At 33.3% G+C, this 24811-nt stretch overlaps 1 protein-coding gene across 11 annotated transcripts in view; it reads left to right on the forward strand.

The window, feature by feature from the left end:
- The window catches only part of LOC135213531 (uncharacterized), an 80508-nt gene that overhangs the window by 19048 nt on the left and 36649 nt on the right, over positions 1-24811 (forward strand). For 5 of the 11 annotated variants that reach the window (XM_064247454.1, XM_064247458.1, XM_064247459.1 and 2 more), the window contains exons 2-10: positions 4541-4718; positions 4857-4926; positions 6005-6114; positions 7196-7672; positions 7947-8124; positions 9239-9344; positions 10039-10303; positions 16819-16938; positions 18189-18972. In XM_064247454.1, the coding sequence (XP_064103524.1) occupies positions 4541-4718; positions 4857-4926; positions 6005-6114; positions 7196-7672; positions 7947-8124; positions 9239-9344; positions 10039-10303; positions 16819-16938; positions 18189-18972 (2288 nt within the window). Of the gene's footprint in view, positions 1-4540; positions 4719-4856; positions 4927-6004; positions 6115-7195; positions 7673-7946; positions 8125-9238; positions 9345-10038; positions 10304-16818; positions 16939-18188; positions 24806-24811 lie in introns of those variants that run through there. The other 6 variants (XM_064247453.1, XM_064247448.1, XM_064247452.1 and 3 more) reach the window with 4 other exon arrangements.

The following is a 24811-nucleotide window of genomic DNA, read 5'->3' on the forward strand; positions in this document are numbered from 1 at the left end:
TACGAAAGTAAGAGGAATTTTGACGAAATATTTCGTATACGTATTCTCAATTGCCATATGAAGCTCCATGAATTTTTTCATGACTGCATTTTTCGCCCTATACCACCATATATAGCGGTTCCGGCCGGCCGGCCCCCTTAAGGTCACAGGGTTCAACTTTAAGGGACTCATTTTTCCATGTTGCAGTTTGGGTAGTTTATTAAAATAGCCTCTTAGATCATCACAGTGTAACAGGCTTGATTTATAGTTTTTATTAAAGCATTGTTTCAGTTGAGCCTGTAGTTGTTTTTAAGAAAACTAGATGCAAAAGGTGACACAACACATTTGACTTTTTAGCAGACCCATAATAACTTACTTTTTATTCCATTAGTTTTGTGATGAGTGGTGTTTGGATGATGAGTACCGTGGATTTTTAATGGTTTTTTGGTAGAAACAAATCCGTAGCTCAAACATATATAGTTGTCTTGGAACATTCAAGTTGAAAAAATTGACTGAGTGGCTGACCCTGCTATGCATTCAGATTAATAAGGTCAAAGGAAGAAGAGGAGTTGAAGTTGATAAAAGTTGTGAGTCTATTTTAAGATTCTTTGGTAGCTAATGCTGGATGGTAACCTGGTATTACGACACATGGATTTGTGAGGTAGGACATATGTCCTCAGGGTTTGATGTTAGGACAAGTAGCCAGTTATAGTGGATGAACTTATTAAGAAGAGTGCAGAGCTCTTGCCAAGTTTTGTGGGAAAGTAAGCTGACAACTTCGGTAATTTAGCAAGTCGCACGTCATAATTGTGTGGATGAGTCATTTGCTGGCCACAGTGGGCAATTTTTCCATATCACATAGCGTATTACATCCTCTGTAAAGTAAGATACTGTGATCTAGTAAAAGGTTACCTTGCCTCCTATGTCCAGCATAATAAGTTAGTATGAAGATAAGTAAAAAAAAAAAGCAAGCGTTCAATGCTGTTGCCACAAAAGGATAGATACAAATCCTTACTCCAGTGTGTATGTATTACAAATTTTGAGCTTCACGGAGAAACTGTGGGGATAGGGGATTTAAGCTCATGCAATATAGGGGATAGAAGCTCGTGCAGTTCCCAAGCTGTGCAAGCAGCTGTTGGGTAATGGGATGGAAGTCCCACAGTATCTCTGCTTTGCAACCTTTTACCATGAATATAATCATGGTTACCATTTTTAGTTCTAGATAACGTTTAGCTAGTAAAGTATTCAGTTTTTGATGCCAACCCTAGACATTTTCATCTTGAGGATGTAAATTTTTAGAAAACAATAATGACACAATGAAACACTGTATGCTAACTGGACTGTTGCAGAATTTGGAATGAGGAGACAAAACCAGTGATTTGGAATTAAGTCAAGTTAGATTTCAAAGAAAGTTGATCAGACACTGGTAACGGTAGTGGCATTGGTCTTAGGTTGATTGCAATATTGAGCATGGTCAGCCTCACTAGCCTGGAGAAATAAATTGAGAATATGCTCATAGATGAGGAAGAGCTTTGTTATGAAGACAGGAGTCTCACAGACCAAATAATTGTGTAAAGACATTGGTTTGTAATCCCTGGGATGTAGAAGTCACTTTCTGACAGCTTTTTTTTTTTTTTTTTTTTTTTTTTTTTTTTTTTTTTTTTTTATTTTTTTTTTTTTTTTTTTTTTTTTTTTTTTTTTTTCGTATTAAGAAAGCAGTGGATATTGTCAAGTAACCAGTGTATAAAGGTTACATGTTACTATGGTATTCGTTATAAATATATATAAAACTAATGGATGAGGCAGACGCAGAATTGCTTCCATTTTGTTTTGTGAATTTGCAAGAAATTGAGGGTGTAATAAGATGTCACCTTTTGCTGTTTGCTCTTTTCATGGATTTTGTAAGGACAAAAAGTACTAGGTGGAGAAGGAAGAAAAATAGTTTGTGTTATGGTAGAAACTTGTTATTCTGTATTCAGAATATGCAGGTGAAGCAATCTCAATAAGAAACAACTAGATTTGTAAAGCTTTTTAATAGAAAACATTATAAATGTAGAGAAATTGTTCTTTAGATAAATCTATGAACAGAAATAATGAGATACTGTATGGAGTGATGAATTAATGTTAGGTTGCAAAAGGATTACATAATGAGGTTAAATCTTTGAGATATTGGGAACAAGGACATCCAGAGACCAAAAGTGGCAAATTAAACAAAGAACAATCTGAATAAGATTTGAAACTGAAATGACTGAAGTTGCAAATGATTGTACCCTACTAATTTCCGTATTGCTGTACAGATACGAGTAATGTAAGGGCAGTGAATAAGATAACAGAGGGATATACGTAGGTGGTTTCTCTTGGGGAAAAAAAGTGATATAAACAACTGGATCGTAAATTGAAATTATGTTCAGTTTGTTTTGTGCGCCTATTTTGTACATACAGTACAATGTATTGTGTTTTAGGATGAGAAAACGTACAGTGCTGTATGTATTGGTGTTATATCACTGTGATACTGTACTTAAATAGGCATGAAGATTACAGTATATAGCCCATCCAACATACAAACATCTGTCCGGAAGTAACTCGTTTCTAAGTAGGTTGGTGTGTTTATATAATATAATGTCAGAGGTTTTCTGATGACATGAGAACTGGATAAGAGCTTTGAGATGGAAGGCTTCTTAAGATGAGTGAAGATTTGTAGAAGTGAAAACTGAGGAAAGATGAAAGTGGGAGAATTTTACAGGGGCCCTGTGCATCACATTGGCATTGGAAGCAAATTATAATGATCATGAAGTTTGAAATTGGTATAAAAAAAAAGTTATGTACACTATCCATGTAATTTCCATAATGTACTGCACTGTACTTTCTTGATTTTACTGTTAGTTTTTAAATTGCATTATAGCATTTAAGTACTAGTAATGGATATTCATTGCATTTTGAAATATTCTGTTAGTCATTACTGAATTATCGTAAATTTGTAATACCTATTGTCTTGTCGAAGGTTGGCATTACAGTAATATTGATAAGAAAAAACTTCAAGAAACAAAATTCATGGTTACTTATATTTAAAATTAGAGGTTGATTTTACATGCTTCTTTCTGCCAAGGTGTTCAAGTTGTAATTGCACTATGCAGAATCAAAATCGAGCTTGAAGTTGGGTGAAAGGTCTTGGTTATTTTTTTAATGATAATCAGGTGAATTCTATAGATTTCTAAACTGGATGGATGTTACTGTACTGTATTTTACAGAACAACTAGCTGTATATATGAAAAATCTTACATGTAATTTCTTTTAGATAAGTCCATTTAGCACTATTTTACTGACATTCAGAAATAAGTTTGCTAAATACACCATTGAAAGTTGATAGGGGTTTTTATTTAGATGAAAATCTTGTAACATGTTTACAGCGTACTGTATATATATTTATAGTAGTGACAAATAAGATGATTTTGAATGAATTAAAGAATTGTTTACACATAACAGGACACAATGCCATGTGCAAAAAACAGATATAACTTATGAAGAATAACCATGAACTACAGTGCTGTTTTTTGAAGTATGTAATTCAATTTAAACAAAACTATTGTGGTAATCAAATGTATGACAAAACTTGAGATAAGTAGTATAGAAATATACATACTCCCAAAATCCTAAGTACAAATAGGAGTGTGGGGGAATTTAAATTGGGTAAGCGTTTACTGAACAAAAACATTGGGATTAGCACCTTTGAATATGTGATATCCAGATTTTTTTTTCTTTGTAAGGAAGGGAAGAGAGTAGTTAATCAATGAAAAAAAGTTATGGAAGTAGTAGTTGTATGAAAACCAATATGGAAGGTTTGTAAATCTGGAGGAAAGGGATCAAGGAAGGACTACACCAGATTGGCGTTTTGGGAGGAAAATGTAGGATAGAAGCCAGTGGAAAGAAGGCATTTCAAATTGAGCCCTGTCAAGGAACATCAGATGTTAAAATCTTGAAAGTAATTATGATGAGGGTGTTTCAACTTGCTGGCTACATTAATATTTCATGTAATAGTAATTAATAAGTTTCGAGTTATGTAAGTTGGACAGTGGGGGTTTCACAAATCAGGAATTAGTGTTGATTTTGAAATGAAAGTACGTATTATGGTGAATGTTCAAGTTTACATTATAAGTGCGAGTCATGTGGGTTGTAATTGACATTTTGTTTGTTGTAATATGAGTTCCAGTACGTTAGTGTCCTCACAACTGGTGTCCCCCACTGGAATTCTAAAGTTAATGGATGGAAAGGCTCTGGTAGAGGTAGCCTAGTGTCTTTTTGAAAAAAAGGCAAGGAACAGCCATTAGAAATGGATGCTAGAAAATTGTGTTAAGACATTGTAAAGTAAATGACAGTAGAGGGATTTACCAAAGTTACAGAAGTACTACAGTATTCATTTTTGGTTACGACTGATTTATAGTTCACAGGGAAAAATATTGATTATAATATAAAGTGTTATTAGTTCATAGGAAAAAATATTGATTACAATATAAAGTGTTATTAGTTAACTTCAATTTGTGTTCATGTTAAATATTATTTTCAGGCCAGTACCCCATCTTCCCTCTCCCAGAATGCCTGTGGGTGAAGTCCACAAAACATTCAAGATATTCTGTGGAAACTTAGCTGGAGCAGCAACGAAAGAGGACCTCCATTATCTGTTTTCACAATATGGCCCGGTCATCGAAGCAGTTGTCATGGCCGGCAAATTCTATGGATTTGTGGTAAGTGTATTTGAAGTATTTGGGACACTATCTTTTATTTGATGCCATAGAAGGGTGAAATTGAGTTTTGTATGTTAGTAGACAATGATTTGGATTGTATTAGGTCATGTGCATTTTCTTAAATTTGTTTATTTGCAGCATATGGCCTATGAGGAAGATGGATGGAAGGCAATATGTGAACTCCGTGGCTATATTCTTCATGGGAAAGGTAGGAATAGTTTTCTTTTTCATAGCATATGCGTATGTCTCTAGCTGCACTTCATAATTTTGATTTTGTTTAAGTTATTTGCATCAGGCTGTAAATTCCCAGGGCTTGATTTTGTATATGCATAAATGTCTAAAATATTCATACCATTAATAATAATATCTATATTATGACTTGAACAGTCCATATATCTCCAGTCATGTTCATCTGTAAATACTGTACTATTTACTCAAACATATTTGTGGGTATTCACTTGAATTTTTTCTTGTAGTGTTGGTAACGTCATATCTTTGAAAAAGGGCAGCTAACAAAAAATTGAATTCAATGCTGCTCGGTGGGCAACTCCTTGTGATTGATATACAGTTGTTTCACAACTAACAGAAGTCTATACACGTCTGCAAGATTAGTTTGACAGTTAAAGTTGCCAGGTTACAATTTCAGAAATGATGCATTTGCAGAATTTTCTTGGCTAATTGTTAGCGTAACATGTACCATCAATTCATAACAAGAACAAGCCCTTCAAAATCAGTCCCATGAGAGGCAAGATTTTTTTTTCCCTTATTTGCCTGCTGGACTTATACAGTACAATAATGATAAAAAGTAGAGAATTTTTAAAAAATGAAAATAATCATAATAGCATTTAGGAGCTATCACCTTGTGGTAAATGCTACATAAAGTCTTGAAGCTGGGAATTAAAATGCCTTAGCCTCCAAACTTATTTTCCTTAGCTTTAAGATAGTGGTATTCTGGAATGTGTGTTTGTTTATAGACCTTCAGTATTGTTGTTATTCTAGATTATCAGTTATTGAATTTTGAGGTAAGATGTTCCTTTCATATAGTATGTAACATCATCAAGATTTGTATACACATTTTATTTCAGACATGTTCAATTATTTTTATTAATGGACAAAGGTGTTTTCAGTACTTGATTGCAGAAAACTTATTGATTATACTGTGTAAATAGTATCCCTTTGGATGACTGATAAGTACTTATGTCTTGGTAATGGGAACTGCACCCATGTGAAATGTCTTGAATAAAACTATAGCAATATGATTATTAAATTTTAATTAACTTTTTCAGCCATGGCCGTTGAAGCATCCATTAATTCGAAGAAAGCAGCACCCCTATACAAGCAAAATATCATTGGAAAAGGCATTAGTGCCTTAGATGACTTTAACGAATTCAACTCGGTAAGTAAATATATATTCTTAAAGGGTGGTTGTTGTTTTTTACCTGGAAGGTTTTTCTTTGCCATGTTTTTGGTATGAATAGTATAATTGTGAAGGACAAAACTTTGCTGTATGGTTGCTAGTTAATGATACTTATAAAATTTTAAATTTTTTACTATATTGTCTATATGGTACTGAAAGGATGAGAGAATTTTTGTCTTTGGTGAATGTTGGAACAAGCACAATAGTTGCTTTTGTGTAAAATGTTTTTTATGCAAAAAGAATACTAATAAGAGTAATTTTCAGTGCTTTTTAATTCCTTTTGAATATCATTGATTATTGTTAAATGTAAATTGTGATTTGATATTGCCAGTAACTAACAAAAATGGCAGATAAAACATAAACACCACACATGTGTGTGATAGTCAAACAAAAATGGTAGATGATAAAACACCACCTGTGTGTGATAGCCATGGTACCATTCTTTATGCTAGACACAAAATGATTAATATACTACAAGGGCTCAGGCTGTCTAGTAATGCTATGTTTTATGATAAATGGGTGTGTTCAAAATTTTTCAGATGCCTTAACTGTCTGTGGGTTATACAAAGGAAAGGTACTATTGAAACTCAAAACAAAATTGAAGGTTTTAGGGAAGTATAGTTGGTATGAAGTGGTCATTTCTTGGGGACTGATTATTTGAAATATTTTCATTTCACTTTTCTAGTTCAAGATGAATATCAGTGACAAATGTTTATGCAATTGACCCTGCCTTAGTGATGATTTTATATGATTGTTAATTCGTTATGATAGCCTTTAGTAGTAGTAAAAATTACTTTTATTATTTTGAGAAATTTGCAGTAGCATTCACCATTGATTACTTGTACTTGGAACAACACATTCCCAGAGTCAGTGCTTTGCTGTGTATATGAGTTGTATGTATGTATTTTGTTATCATCCAGTTTTGTGATTCAAGTGTTTGTGATAGCTTTAACCCCAGCTCTAGCTATAATTTATTAGATTTTTGAAATTTCACTGAGATTATGATTGAGGGGAGATCTTTTCAACACCTCAAATTTCATCAGTATCTGTTGTTTTTCAGTCAAAAGGTAAAAACTTCGAATCACGAGAACCACGTCCACAATCTTATTCTCAGTCCAAGGTACCTGAATCCCGAGAGTTGCGTCAGGAACCACCACCAAACTCAAAGCTACCTGAAACCAGAGAATTACGTGGAGAACACTTCTCTTCGAAACTGCCCGAGCCAAGAGAAAAACTCCCCGAGCCTAGAGAAACACGAGAGGCATTCCCGCCGTTTAAACAAGCAGTATCTTCCTCGTCCCTCCATGCTCCCCCTGGTTTATTCTCTTATCCACCTCCGTTCTCTGTTGCTGTCAGTAGTAGTCAGCCATCGCCCATTGGGCACACGCCGTCGTCCCTATCCCAAGTATCCCCTCTGTCCGATTTTCAGATGTTGAAAACATTTGATGCCGTCAAGGATCGAGGTTCGCCAAAGTTAAAAGTGCAATCAGTTGATACTAATTCCAGTCCACAAAATACGAATACTGAGAGAATAGAGGTAAGAATTTATTTTACTACATTGTATATGTATATGTATTATATTTTTTTTAATTCTTAAATTGTAATAATGCTTTAGGTTTACACACATATGAAGAATTCTGAAAAGCTGTTAACTTGCCAAGCAAGCTTTCACAGGATAGCATACCTGTATGTGAAAATTGGATAAGAATAACTTTTGTTGAAAGTATATCCATATAAAAGAAAGCTTCCGCTTTGTCTTTCTATGAAAAATCCAAGTTGCCTTTAAATTGGGATTTATATTTTTTTCACAGAAAGGAATGTTATGTGGCATGTGTGGAGCCGAGTTTGACGAATGGCAACGCATGCCCAAGGTTCTCACGTGCGGCCATACGTTTTGCTGTGACTGCCTCATCTCTCTATCTCGCGATACAGAAATAAAATGCCCTGCTGGTTGTGCTTACGTAACTTTAACGAATTCTTGTATTTCAGGTAAGTGAATCTTAAAAAAAATTTGTTTTAACCTTGTAAGACATCAAAGATGGCAAAATAATTAGGTGCTTTTTTTTTTTGTTTATAACTGATTAGAATATGTGAATGGTACATGTTTTTAGGGGTAGATTTTATGAGTGTGTTGATTAATGAAGTAAAAAAAAATATTTAAGAGATAAGAGAAGAAACTAGAAACATCAGAATACAAATAAATGTATGATGCACAAAAGAATACATAAGCAGTCATGGCAGTGAATGCTTGTAGATCTGGACTTTATACCTTGCAGTGGGTTAAGATCCTAAGAGTGCTTGACCTTCCCTTCCACATGCTTATGTTTTGTATGTTAGATATATTTTAGAGAAATGCATTCCCTGTGAATAAGAAACTTACGAGTGAATTAATGAGACGTAGCTAGTAATTTCTCCTGTCTTTGATAATCCATCCCCGTAATAAGGTGCCAAACTACTAAAAGATAGTAAATGTTCTTTTCATCATCCTTCAGTCCCAAATGCATTGCTTTTCATCTTGATTTTTCCTCCATTTTGTAATGATTCCATCCTACTTAGCCGTCCAACTTTTTTTTTTTTTTCCCTGGCTCTAATTTTCACCTCATTAAAGAAGACACCTTCAGGCAAATTCTAGATTTGTGATGTGAGTTGGTATGTTTTGTGGAGTAATTGATAATTATGATGGTGTTCATTAATTTAATGATTACAAGTAAGGTGAATGTAGTAAAATTGTGACATTGTGATATTGTGATTTAGAAGACTAGTCAAATTGCCATTCCACTTTCTAAATACTGTGGTATTGTATTACAGTATCTTTTGGTTTAATTAGATCACCTGAGCCCCATCTCTGCTGCAGACCCAGTGCCTGTTCAAAGAACTGTTTTTAAGTATGAATTGAAAATAATTAGCTAGCTACATCAAAGTTTAGTGGGAAAAAACTGAAGGAAACAGCTGGAAAATAAAAAAAAAAGCAATGCCGATGGGGTGATAGGGTTGATGTAATGTCTTAAATAGTACTGTGCACATTAAGTGGTACCCTCTTACAGGGAATAATACTGGCAGTCATGCACATTGGCATTAAAGAAGTATATTTTTCTCTGGACAGGGTTATCTACTAATTCGAGCATTTCTCTGCATAAACAAGACGCTAGCTTATCGCCGTCCCTACCAATAATGACGTCAGGTTACGGACAGCAAAATGGTGCACAAAGGTAAGACTTGAACATGCGTAGTGGTATTGTTTTGTTTTTACCTGCTTTATCACTTTTGCCAAGTGGTAGTAAGTCATTACTTCCAGTAAAATATTTTTCTGCTCAGATTTTCTCCCTTACATTGGGGGATTCACCAATTGTGGCTTCAGTTAAACGCTGGGTTTTCTGTAGAACTTGAACCCCAAATATATTGTGGAAAAATCCCTAATTCGCTCATTTTTTCTTAGTAATATTTACTAATTACTGTGTTTTCATGTTATTTGCATGACTAAATACATTTTTTTATGATAAAATGATTTACTAATTTTCAGTTGATATTCATGTAAACAGCAAAATATCAATACATGCTAAATTAAAATCCTGCAAAATCACAAAACTACCAGTGTATATAAACATCTTACAGGAAGGTGGTAGCACCTGAAATTTGAAGTCAGATTTAATGAATTTCTAGTTTTGGGGATTTATTTTATCTATAACATATTTTCTTATCGGAACTGACACTGCACATATTTATCTTATAATGGAGAAATACTGAATTATACTTCATTGATAAGAATTATTACATTAATAAGAATTATTAGGCATCTTTTTATGACTGAAAATTTCCATCTTGCATTTTTGAAAAAGAAGTTAGGGATCCTTTGTAGGTACTATTTTGATTTTGTACTATACAATGCTACCTCTTTCTTTACAGCAGAGCTGGTAGTAGTCCGTTGCCAATGGTATGCTGCACATGTCCGAAAATCGCGGCGGATGACATGTGTAGTAGTCAGGGCCATCACCTCATCCCAGAGGATCAGGCTCGAGATTTATTGAGTAGTCAACTCCAAACGACTCGTGACTTAACCCTTAAGCAATTACGACATGCCATGAGCATGAGGGCATCCATGAAGGAACGTTTAGAAAGAACCGTGCATAGTGTAGAAAAGTTTGTAGATGAACTTCGTAGAAAGGTAAGGGTATGTGAAGTTATTACTTTTCATTGTGGTTCACTTTTTTCTAAAATTTTTGTATGTTGTGTGTTCACATGAGCTAGCATTTTTAAGTGCACATTGGTAGTTACCAAAGTTTCTGTGATAACTTTTGCCATAGGAAGTTGCATGCCATGTTCTTTATGCCATGCTGCATTTCTGCCCATTAGACAAAGTAGTATTAAATCAGTAGTAATGATTGTTGCCCTCCCAACAGAGGGCTTATGGTAAAATCTGTTCTAATAAGTTATGTATTGGTTTAAGCAAATGGTATAAGAAATGTGTAAAGGAAGAACATGGAGTAATTTCAATTGGTTCTGAAAGGAATGCAAGCCATATCCTGAGTATCCTCAGCATGGGTAGGAATTGGTCATTGAAACTACGTAACAAGTTTTGCCATTGGGCAAGGTGGAAGAATTAGAGGGCAGATGTCTTAGTAGTCTGTGACCTTCAAATAGTTACGGACTAACTTCCAAGGATTGGTGCCCCACCCTATCTTGTCTTGTCTTCTAGTACCATTACTGACTTACCTTTCAGGTACTTGTCATACCTGTTTGCCACACATTTACTGGAAGCCCCTAGTTTTCTGCTATACTAGTTAAAACCCTCCCACATGGTTTCTGATCCCGAAAAAAGTTAATGAGAGCAGGGAACTGGGGAGGTTTTCCCCATTCACACACACTTATCACCTGTTAATTACAGTACCTTGTTATGAGGATTCAACAATCAATTTCACTTTGCACTGATGAATGCTCTACATAGGGTGTCTCTCATGCTGGCACATAGAATAAAGTATGTTATGAATTAAAGATTGTTATGCCTTTGATGGTACTTCATAAAGTATTTCATATGTACTGATAATTACTTTATATGGAGAAATGGCATCATAACAGGAATGACACAGGCTGAAATGTCAGTTCTGGAATGCATACTGATGTGTACTGCTTTGAGTCTTTGAGATCTTACGGCTGGTTTTTCATGTTTGTGGATTTTGTAAAAACTTGTATATTCATAGAAAAGTTGACTCCTTTTGTAGTTGTAGTATATAGTATATGCAATGTTTTCATACTGCTTTCATTTCATAGGCAGTGTTGCATGATTTAGGATACATTCTTAAGATTGATTTCAAAGGTTGAATTGCATAAATTTAGAAATGTTTTATCAGATACAAAAATAAGCACTCTTGACTAGTAAGCATGTAGGCAGTTCCCGGTTATCATCCGGTTTTATGACGCTAGTTTAGTGCCAAAAATTGCTGAAAATCTGGGCCAAAATGTGCTGATTTTCTGGTATTGGCTCCGATCATACCTAACAGAGTCGCCATTAACTGGTTATCGGCTATTTTCACTTATCTTCAAGCTGTTGAAAACAGAAGCCCCGCTGAGAACCAGGGACTGCCTGTACAATATTTAACACTGGCACTTAACCTAGAACCGGGGGGGGAATGTCAGACCTCTTTGGAAGTAATGAAGACATGCTAGTGTAGTTTGCATGATATCTCAAGAGCTGTTGTAGCAGTTTTGTGAAAATCTGTTTCACTTTTTCTTTCCTCGAGTTATATATCATTATTTCATTAAAACTTTTGAAGAGGATCTTGTAAGCTGTAACTACAGTAATGAATGCAGCAATACTTGTAGTCATACCATAATATTAAAAATGAAGTATGCATAATATGTAAGCTTGCATGTGGGTTTTATGCTGATTTTATACTGAACCAGCACTGTAGCTACTGTTTTGTAGTGTTTTGGTAACTACACATGAAAAATTTACTGAAAATTACATCAAAATGTGTGTTATGTAGGGCTTATTAAAGATATAGCACAGTAATATATCCATCCACTGTCCACAACATATCCTAACTAGCTTGGTGTTGGTCTGTTACACATCACTGGTGGAAACCATGGTTCTGTATGTAAAGGACTGGATTGTTTTATTAACTGTAATTTTATTAAGGGAAATTTACTTCATCAGAACAAGGGTTGAATTTTGATAAACAGAAGTTTTAATTTTTATAAGCTATCATTAATTCTGTATTGAAAGTCCTTAAATTTGCTTATAAATGTTTCTAGTTCATTTGTTGATTACCTGTAAATAGCAGCTTCCAGTTTTGTAAGCAATTTGGAGTGTGGCTTATCTATAAATGTCTGCTTAATCCCGATTTCTCTCTTGCATTATATGTGGTATAAACTTTTGATAAGTACCCCATAATAAGATGTGATTAATGTAATTGTATAGCAGTGAATTTAGTGTGTTACATATTAATCCAAGTTTTCAATCGGTGAAGATGATAGCCTGAACTCATGATAACTCTGGCAGTAAGGATTTTGTCAGTTTTTAATACCAAATAGATAATATTGGTGTATTGTATCTTTTAATATGACCACATGCATGTGCTCTTGATGTAGCTGAAATGTATATTGGGTAATTATAATGGATAACCAAAGTTCTAATCCAAGTGGAAGTTACTTATTTAGTATGAAATCAGCACACACAAACATACACATTATTTTTGTAAATGTACTGTTAGTTTGTTACTGTATTCAATAGCTTGCAAAATCCTTTTCTAAAATTGCCATTACTGTTGGTACCTAAATAGAGAAGGAATTACCATTATCATAAGTTAATGTTACAAAAACTTGGTGAGATCAGCGAAGCACAGGGCGTTTCTTCTTGCTTTCTAACATTGTTTCTTCTTGCCTCGTAATAGATGTATCCTTCAAAAGATTTTGTACTTAACCCTCTTACGCCGACTGGACGTATTTTACGTTGACATTTTTTTTCTCCCGTGTGCCGACTGGACGTATTTTACGTCGACTTACAAAAGTTTTTTTTAAAATTTGCAGAAAAATACTTATAGGCCTACCAGCCTAAAGCTTTTGAATCACGCGCCTTGGGGGATGCTGGGAGTTCATGGATCAAGGTGTTGTTTTGTTTACAATCGTTACGCAGGCGCGCAAGCGCGAATTTCTTTCTTGCCGCTCTAAAAAGTATCTGTGACACATCTCGGAAATTATTTCGTCACTGACATAATTTTTGTACCATTGTAAATTAGCCGTTACATGAAGTATTATATATGAAAATGTGCGCATTTTTATGTAGAATACAACAATAAAATACTCATGATTGTAGCTTTTATCAGTTTTGAGATATTTTCATATAAATAACGATAATTGCCAAAATTTCAACCTTCGGTCAACTTTGACTCTACCGAAATGGTCGAAAAACGCAATTGTAAGCTAAAACGCTTATATTCTAGTAATATTCAATCATTTACCTTAATTTTGCAACTAATTGGAAGTCTCTAGCACAATATTTTGATTTATGGGGAATTTATGAAAAAAACTTTTTCCTTACGTCCGCGCGGTAACTCTTCCGAAAAAAATCATACATGCGATTGTGGTAATGTTTGCACCATTTTAAAATTAGCTGTTATATAAAGTTTTATATATGGAAATGTGCGCAATTTCATGCACAATACAACTAAAAACAACCCATGGTTGTAGCTTTTATCAGTTTTGAGATATTTTCATATAAATAACGATAATTGCCAAAATTTCAACCTTCGGTCAACTTTGACTCTACCGAAATGGTCGAAAAACGCAATTGTAAGCTAAAACGCTTATATTCTAGTAATATTCAAGAATTTACCTTTATTTTGCAACAAATTGAAAGTCTCTAGCACAATATTTTGATTTATGGTGAATTTATGAAAAAAATATTTTCTTTACGTCCGCGCGGCAAGTCTTCCGAAAAAATCATACGTGCGATTGTGGTAATGTTTGCACCATTTTTAAATTAGCCGTTACATAAAGTTTTATATGAAATGGTGCTGCAATTTCATGTAGAATACAACTAAAACTAATTGAAGGTTGTAGCTTTTCTTATTTTTGAAATATTTGCGTATAAATCACGATAAATAGAAAAAAAACCACATTCGGTCAACTTTGACTCTACTGAAATGGTCGAAAAACGCAATTGTAAGCTAAAACTCTTACAGTCTAGTAATATTCAGTCATTTATCTTCATCTTGAAACAAATTCAAAGTCTCTAGCAAAATATTTAGATTTATGGTGAATTTAAAAAAAAATCTTTCCTTCCCTCCGCGCGCGGATTCTCCGCCACAAATCTCAAAATACGTACGTCCCATTCTCGGAATATTTGCTCCGTTTCATATTAGGCATTTCATGGAGTTTTATATATGAAAATGTGCGCAATTTCATGTAGAATAAAACTAAAAATATTTGAAGGTTGTAGCTTTTCTTATTTCCAAAATAATTACATATAAAAATATATATATATAAAATTGACATTCGGTCAACTTTAACTCGTCAGATATGGTCGAAAACTGCAATTGTAAGCTAATACTCTTACAGTATAGTAATATTCAATCATTTGTCTTCATTTTGAAAGAAATTGGAAGTCTAGGACAATATTTAGATTTATGTGAACTTTTGAAAAAAATATTTGTTTACGTCCGCGCGTTACGAATTCATGCATTATTTTGTGATAATATTTTCTCTGTGTTGCTTTTATCGTTTTACAATGTGTTATATACCAAAATGATTGCAATTTAGTGTACATTACAACGAAAAAAAAGTAACTTGTTACCTTTAACCATTTTGCACACAGCGAGATTTGAATACAATTATATATGAAATTTCGTTTTTGCGCCATCATATATCGCATTATTATATATGATAATGATTTTTTTCATTTCTGATGGTTGCATACTAAACTTCAGGCAATGACAAAAAAAGGAGCCAAAAATGAACTCTTTATCTTGAAAACTAAGCGCGCTGTGATTTTTTGAAAAAAATATTTTTTCCGCTTCCGCGCTCACTCCGAAACCCCTCCGGCACACGGGAGACAATTTTTTATTTACCGCTCCGGTGTAAGAGGGTTAATGTATAATCCTCCCATTTCTAAAATAAGAGATATTTTTAACAACATTCCCTATGCAGATAGATCTGAATGTAGAGAGATAGATGGTGTTGTGCTGTCTGAAAACCTTGGAATATGTTATGTGTTATTTTAGACATACTTCATGTTTATATAGTATGTATTATTTTAGTACTACATATTTAATATTTGTATGTAATATTTTAGTACGTATTTCATGTTTGTATTATTTTAGTACTACATATTTAATATTTGTATATATATTTTTTAACACAAACTTAACATTTTAATGCATAACCTTTCCACTTGATATTGAAATGGACAATGCTTAATAAACCTAGCATTTTAATACTGCAGTGGGATATATTGAGCTTAAGCCAGAATTAGTCAGAAATCGTAGGATTAAAAGAACAGCAATTTTTGCATTGGCAATTTTGAATTTAGTAGATGCAGTGTTTATATTTGAGTTAATGGTATATATATATATATATAATATATATATATATATATAATATATATATATATATATATATATATATATATATATATATAGATATATATATAATATATATATATATATTATATATATATATATATATATATATATATATATATATATATATATATATATATATATATATATATATATTATATATATATATATATATATATATATATATATATATATATATATATATATATATATATCTATATATATATATTATATATATATTATATATATATATATATATTATATATATATATATATATAATATATATATATATATATATTATATATATAATATATATATTATATATATATATATATATATATATATAGATAGATAGACTAGATAGATAGATAGATAGATAGATAGTATAGATAGATAGATAGCTAGATAGATAGATAGATGAGAGATGATAGATAGATAGATAGATATGTAGGATTTGTATTGATATAATTTTCTGCTTCTTTTTGTATATGTTATTGTTATCCAAGCATACAGAATAGAAATTGAATGATTTTATGGAAGATGAGTCAATGAATTTTCCCTTATGCTTTGAAAATAAGAGAATCTATTTAAATGAGCATCATATTACTAGGCAGAATTTCTGTAACAGGCTGATGAAAGATTTATATACCCAAAAGAGAATATATAGCATAGTGCTAGACTTACTCAGCTAGATCGCTATGCAGCAAATTACGTCAGAAAGACAAGGATGCATTTCGGTATCAGATGCACTCTTTGTGGGAGCAGGGCCTGATGGTCAGTATGTGGAAACAAAGAACCCATGCTAGCAGTGTTAGACAGGCAAGCATTGATCGCTGTTTCAGCCTCACTCATCACAATGTTCTGTTGAGCAGAAAGTAAGATTTATTCTTCTCTGGACTCAGATCCATCCAATAAGTACGTAACAATAGAGTCTGAAAGGTTGAAGTTTGTTCAGTTGAGGTATTTGTGTATTAGAGAGCTTTTGTGATTAAATATTAATGAGAGTCTAATATTTCTATGGCAACTGTGCTTAAGTTTTAAACATTCAATTTCAGGTGCTGATTTTTTTTTTTCGTGATTATTATTTCCAACCTTATTTTCAAACAATAGGTAGAAGGGGAGCAGCTTGAAGAAGCAGTATTACAGGAGCATCTAGCTGACCTAACGAGGGCTAGCGAGGCCCTAACCGACGAAAATTCGTTACCGCAGATAATTGAATCCCTCCAAACTGTAAGTTTTGTTATTCTTTTTTTCTCCTTTGTGCATGATTATTTGTAATTAGGATATTGAATATGGATGAACTTTTTTGTTGCCAGCAGAAATTGAACATCCCCAAAGATGTCTTAACCCATAAACCCTATTTCCTGATGCTGTACAGTGCAATACTGTCCACAAACTGTACTGATTTATAACACACACACACACACAGGGGAAGGCGGGCAATTTCAGAACCTGTTTTAGTAGATGGTCTAGATTTGGAAAAAGTTTACTGTTGTGATTGGGACATTTGATTGCAAATCACAAGTTTTGAGAGCAGGAAGAAAGTAGCTTCAGCAAGGCTGAAGTGGTGAGACTTAGGAAATTCTTTTCTTTACATAATAAAAATTTTCTATAAAAAGAAAGAACAAGACACACTACGTACAAGGCAGAAACATGGGCATTGAAAAAGAAAATTTTGAGTAGCTGTCATAGAATGTTAAGATTAGGGATGGTGTAAGGTGGGACAATTGTATTGTGAAGGAGGAATTTGTAGAAAGATGTGGTATGATACAAGAGTTTGGAAATAGACAAATCTTGTGATTGAGATGGTTAGGACATGGGATGAAAATAGAGGAGGAACATTTGTTCAGAATAGCAGTAATACAGTAGTAGTTGGACAAAGACCTGTGGGAAGGCTTGAGGAAATCATGGAGAAGGGGATGGATGAAGACCTACACATGTAAGAGTAAAGGCAGAATGAGTTCTGTCATAGTAAAATAGTATGAATGTATTTCATGTCCAACCTTCAGAGGAAAAGACCATTGTAAAATAATTTATTTGATTACTAAACAGATAAAACATCCTGTTGCCAAGTTTTTAAGGAAGTCATCTGCTTTGGTTTTTCCTTGTGATCTGGTATTCTTTAAGAGGCAGGGGAATTGTTTTTGAGGTTAGGTCAAACCATGCTTCCTTCCTATACTACTTGTTTACTGTGGAAAAGAATAGGGGTTAGGGTGTTTCCCTTTGTGCTTTCATAATCATAATTTAGGCTTAAGAGTGAAATGTTAATGAAATGCTGATACTCTGGAAACATAAATTACATGTATATCATAATTTTTTATGAACTTGGAAGTTGGTGAATTGTTCAAAATTATATTTCATGTGATTGTATTATTTTATCACTGCTTTCAAGTTCAGTGGCATTTTTATAGAATATTTGTGAAAAATTTGCTGAGATTTATTTTTTGAATTTTTCTTAAAAAACTTTTCTCCTTTTTCAGGTCCATTCTTACAACTCCATTATTTCTTCCCAGATTAATCAGTGCGCTGCTATAACGGCTATTAATAATGCGACAGAGGCCATAGTAATAAAACTGAAACAGTCCGCGTTGGATTCGGTGCTTTCATCGATAGGGTTCCGAAATGAAGAAGCCTTTGTTATGAACTCTTCTTTAGAGCAACACGCACTGTATGGAAATAATGCAAACGTTTTACTACTATATATGCTGTCTGATCTTTTATCGTCTCGAATGCTGCAACTTAACTCTGTTAGTCCGATTAGTCCGATAAGTCCTAACCAACAAACTCCCATTTCCGTTGCTAGCTCATTGCAGTCCCATATGTCCCCATCGATTACGTCCACTTCGATTTTAGATAATAGCCTCGGTTTAAGTCATGGTAAATTAGGTGGTTTAAAGAGCCATGAAATTAGTTCTATAAATTTAGAGCACATACTGCAGACAACGGAAGCCATTGAAGCAGGCTCTTTGCTAGGTTCCAGTGATGGCATTGCTGGAATGTCTGCTGGTGCAGCTGGTGTTGGATCCAATTGCGTAACATCTGCTCTATCTTTAGGGTTGTCCAATCTTTCTCTTCTTGCTTCGGAACCCTCAGAAAATGGTCGAGAAGAACTCGAATCATTAACGGACAAGAAAGAACCCCATCCAGTGTCATATGTAGATGCTGCAAAGAAACCAGCGAAGCCAACTCCTCCTCCTCCTACTCCTCCTGAGAGTTCCACAAAGATGCCCATTGTAAAGCCTGTGTCGCCAATGGTAAAATCTGGTAAGTTCCCCCATTGTTGGATGGTATTATCTGTAGATGGAGTGATGCTAGGACGTATAGTGTTTGAGTTACGGCCAGATAAAGCTCCCAGGATGTGTGATAATTTTGTAGCTTTATGTACAGGGAGGAATGGATATGGTTATAAAGGGACACATTTCTTCAAGAGTGGAGAAGGGTTTCTTGCTGGTGGTGATGTAGAGAATGATGATGGCACTGGAGGATATTCAGCTTTTGATAAAGCAACATTTGAAGCAGATCTGTGCCCTCTCAAAGATGAAGTAGGTATGGTTAGATTTAAAGGAGTAGGTACCAGTGATACAGGGCGTGGAATGATCGGTTCACAGTTTATGATATGGTGTGAAGATAGGGAGTTCAAAAAGTTCTCGTTCAGTTTAGTATTTGGTAAAGTGGTTGATGGGTTAGATGTGGCCAGGAAAGCTGCTGCAGTGAATGTTCAGAAGGTTTCAGTTAAGGTGGAACAGTGTGGAGCTGTATAACTATTCATGTTGCTTAGGGTTATGCATTGGGGTTTTTAAATCATATGAATTTCATAATGGGTTTTTAGAATTTGATGGTGAAGAAGTGCCTTAGTAATGTGCCTTGCCAAGTGTGAAGTCCTTTAGTTTTTTGCTGTTTTGCGCCAGTCCACATATTCCTAAGCACTGTATAGGAGTTTCTTAGAAATGGATTCAATCATTTCTTTAGAACATTGAAGCAGTTATCAACAGATAGCCTTAAGGAAAAGTTAAAAATTTTGTTTTCTCCACAACTGAATAAGAAGTTGCAGTTTAAGAGAGGTCATTGACATTTTGTAATGTTTTGGATGTGGTAGGAATTTGGAATTTTTTTTTTTTCCAGCAGTCTAAAACATAGCCATAATAAGTCATGTGAGTAAATACAGATGCAAATGGTAGTTTAAGGTCTAAAGGAATTAGAATGTTAAATGCAACTCTTACACAGGTAACATTTGTGCTCACGTGTGACTTGACTGATTCTCATTAATTTTGGAAGTACAATTATGCATTTTGTATGCAAGGATTCTTGAAAAGTAGAGCTTTTTAACTTTCATCAAGTATGTTTGCTCACAATTAGTTTTCCCTCTCGTCCTTATTATTGATTTCTATGAACGTTCCAAGAGTTATATAATCATTACAAAGTGAAGGGAATATCATTTTCTATTAAGTATTGGCTGTTTATTGAAATAGGAAAGATTCAAATAAATATTTTGAAAGAATATTTTCACTTTGTAGGTGATGCCGGGGAGATGCAAAATACTTTGCATTGTGCATGAGCACAAGTTTTCAGTGTCTGTGCAGTAGTTTATAAAAAAATCTAAGCCAGGGCAAGTTTTCATTTTCATGAAAGCCTTAGCTATATTTTTTAGATATGTTAGGTTATTGGTGGAGTAACACCAAAAGTCTATTTTTTTTAAGGTATTGTGTCCTTTTGAGTAGTAATTAAGGGAAAAATGCCCTGGTTAATCGTATTTTAGTGTAGAAGTTGTATGACGTTATTGTGTTAAATAATATCAGCAAAGCATTTTCATCATCACCATTCCAGTCATGATATTTCCCCAAAAATCAAAATAGCTAAGTTGATAAATTTGTGACTCATAAATTACTATTAAAATAGGAAACACATTTAGAAAATAGAACTTGTAATTACAGCTCTTAAAGAGATGTGGGTTTCGTAGTCCTTTTACCCTATAAAAGACATTAACAATACTGCTAATAAAGTTTAGTTCCATACCATACCATAGTGACCAGCCGTTAGAGCAGTGCCATTGATAGGATTAGAAATTGTTCAGGGAGTTTTTCTGTATACTACATTACTGTTTAAGAAATGGAAATAAGTTAATTTCCTATACATTATCATTTATTTTGTAAGTCATGTAATTACATATGTCCTTTATTATTTTTGTTACATTTCAAATACAAACAGGTCCACATTAAATCACAGGTTCGAGTTCACAATACTGCCTTAAATTTAGGGAATATTTTCACATAAAGAGGTAGGCTTTCTAGCTGATCTTTTACATGGTGACTTATCTTTATGCTCAAGTTCAAAAGAATATTCTTAAGAAATATTTACATATATTTTTTTTCTTAGAAAACTAGGTCACAAAACAACTACAGTAAAACCAGAATGTCGTAAAATGTGGTTGTCATCAACTTTGTTACCACATTTATTCAATATTTTTATCCCGTTTGTTAAACTATATTTCTCCATTCAAGGTGTTTTAATCCACTCGTCGACTGTTGTTACTTATCCTGGCCTTTGAATTTCCTTTCTAGCATTTGGTAGGCAGAACAATAGTGCTAAGTTACCCACCTTTCTTGCCTTATAAAAAATGATGTGGCAATGTGTCTCTTACATCTACACTATTTTCTACCTTTAAGTGAGATTTAAGGAAAGCAAACAAAGAAAGTGGTATAGTGGTATATATTGTCTGAAATCTACTTTTTGTTTCACAACATTTTGATATGACCATGTTAGTATATCAAGAAACTCTAGTATGCAAACTGAAATTTATTTGCTTACCATAGGGGCACCAACATTTCATGGTTTATGTAATTTTTTCTTTTTTGGTAATGTTTAGTTCACATCTTATTCACTTTATGTACTCCTATTTTGCATTATAATGAGTTTGCAACATAGAAGAGATGGTTTGTGAAATACTGAGCATGGAATGGTAATCTAAATAATTGATGGATGCTATCAGTGAAATTGAATTTCGTTAAACTCTTAACAGTTGGTTTTGGAAAGGGTAAAATGATGGTAGATTTTTATAAAGCCAGTGAATTGTATAGCTAGAGGATTGCCTTGTATAGGTTTGTCTTAACATTAGAGCAGGTTTTATTGTACGGAAATTTCAACTCTATATGATTGGTTTTTCTTTCAAAGCCAAGGACATATTTTTGTTTTGGTCACTGCGGAATTCTGAGGACCTACTTGTAGGGACCTTGAGTCATTTTTGTGCTGTGTGTTAATTTATTAGGTGATGATTTTGTTGTTCATCATATTAGGTTTTTCCAGAAGTATATGCTAAATATGAAGAAACCAGCATGTCATTTTACTATTAGGAAGAAAATACTTGTTCTTTGAAGTTTCCAAGTTATGTATACAGTATCACTTTGTAATTTTACATTACCTAATTAGCTTTGGTATCTCATGTTCAATGGAAATGTCAGACTGTCAGCATAGTCATAACTACTATCTTTAGAGGCTGAGTATTGAATTTTTTAAGTGTATCAGATATAGATATGTTTATTTTTCAGTGATACTGTATTTAGTTATTTGGCATGTGATTATTTTTTTTTTTACGTATGAATTATACAATAGTCCACAGGGCCAGGATTTATTTTTTGCTGTTTTGTTTTGTTTCTTACTTTCACAGTCTGGGTATTATAGTTTGTTAGTCATTTTCAGTCTGGGTAGTTACTCAAGGAAGCAAAGTATAAGCTAAATATTGCACAAGGTTAGAAGTTGCACAAGAAATGGGACCATGATTGATATCTTACATATTGCCAACAAATTGGCATATTAATGTAATAGAGACAGAGTATAGGAGTTATAGTATGATAAGTAAACAGTTTGACCTTCAGAAATGATGATCTCAATGAAAGTAGTATGCCCTCAAGTAATTTCTCATTTTCCTGTGTTACGTTAGAAAGTTCCTAGTGGTAACCAGAATGCATTATAGGTATAATAATCCGGTTGGCTTTGATATTGTACATAAATACTTTCAGAATATTTATTTTTAAGAAACTTTTTTTCGATTCTTTTTCAAGATTGAATTCTTAATCCTTATATGAGGACAGGTTTGCTCACAAGTTGATGGTACAAAAATATTGCTTTTCTGCTGATATTCTCCTGTTTACAGAACAACATAATTAATTGTAAAGTTGTTGAAGGTTCAAGATATTTGTAAGAATTGGAATTGTTTTTGGTTATTCATTGTAATTATTGTGATCAAAGCAGTGTTTCAGATTGAGTAAAGGATGTCGGAAGGTGAACTGCCCTCCTGAATCAGATAAGAATACAGCAATTTGAGCTAATAGCTTTTGATTAGACATAAGGAACAGTGTACAGTGATCTGTAGATGGAATATGAAAGTTTTTTTTTTTTTTTATATTAAAAGAAAAAATCTGCTACCTTCATATTTTATAAGTATTTTCCTCCAATTGTTGGCAAAACAGAGGCTACATTTACAGTATTACATACCTTTGTCCAATTTGTCTATGATTTGTTCATATTGAAGATACAATATATACATTTTTCTTTTTCAAGTACTGTACCAGGATTCATCAACTATGGGAGGGCTAAATTCATTATTGCTAGATTTGGGCCTTCAGTTACATGTACTTACAGAATGCTGGTTTTATAATTTTCAGTAGTAACCAGCAAAAATAGATTGTATGTACTATATTCAGAATGTTAAAATAGAGAGGAGTTAGAGTAGCAAACATGTTTATTCAATTTTTTTTTTTACCAGCTTGGAAGGAAGTAGCACTCTCATTAATACTAGATTGTAGGCATTTCCTTGCCTTAGAGCTGTCAACTTCATTCTTCTTGTCATAGCAGTCTTTATATTTTTATTGTGACATTCAGAGTATCAGGCATTTATACACACATTTAGTTTTGGTTGATTGATAGGTTTTCAGTCATTAAATGCAACAAAGTTTAGTAAAATGTTATACCATTCTTTTTATTCAGAGGAACCATCCATTATTTTGAGGATGCACTGCTTATTTGTAAGGCATTTTACTGTGAGGAAGTTTCCTTCATCCAACACTTAAATTAAAGGCCATGAAAGTTAATGGCAGGGTTAGACTCTTGGCTAGGTGGGATAATGGTTTCCAAGTGTCCATGAATGTTTTTAGTAAGAGCAGTCTTTATGCACTAGTGGCTTAAAAATTACTTGGTCATATTTTTATATAGCATTTAATAATTTTTTTTTATTTTATGAAGTGCATGTATATTGTACAAGGTTTCCATAAACTGACATTTGGTGATCCATTTATTTCAGGGTATTTACTTTGCTCCTTTTTTTTTTTTATTAATGTTTATGTGATTTTAGTGTTCTGATTTCAATATTTTTCTTGTAAGTTTTGATATTTAGAAAGGATGACTGTAGAATAGTATATGAGGCATTCATTGCTTAATAAAAAGACAGTACGTATAGGTTTTCCAAGTGGTGGGATGCTATATAGCAATGTCAATGTTCAGTTTTGAGATGAGTTTTAGTATAGTGAAAAATTAGGATTTAGCAAACAAGTCACCCATCAAGTACAAGAAACTACTGATTTTGTAGGAAGCTATGAGAGGGAAAATTTTGAATTTGTAAGAAAGGTTGTTCACTATAATTCAGAATGTTAAGATAAATAATTTTGATGTTTATTGTTCATCCTGGTTGTGTTGAGTATGTTGCTGTAAAGTACTTTTGATAACGGTAAATTTTATAGAAGTGAATAATCACAGTGTTAATGTGATGAAATGACATTGATTGTCATGTAGTATTTTCCATTTTTAAATATGGTATGGAAGTAGCATGTTAATTGCTACTTACTGTTTCACACCTTACATTTACAGTATGAATATAGTATACAGTGGAGAGTCAGATATGGCTTTTATAAACTAGTGGTATGGAAAATTATAAGAACATGTTTGTTGAAATGTGCTAAGCAATCTTAATACATTCTTGCTTAGATAATATTTGTCATTTTTTTAGTGTCAAAGGTCATTTAATCATTTTTATTTGTCATGCTCTTTACAAAGTAGCTGCTGTTCAGCTACATTTCATTATTTGAATGCAATAAAGACTTAAGACATATGATTT

The sequence above is a fragment of the Macrobrachium nipponense genome, chromosome 43, assembly GCF_015104395.2.
Source record: "Macrobrachium nipponense isolate FS-2020 chromosome 43, ASM1510439v2, whole genome shotgun sequence".
Lineage (NCBI taxonomy): Eukaryota > Metazoa > Arthropoda > Malacostraca > Decapoda > Palaemonidae > Macrobrachium > Macrobrachium nipponense.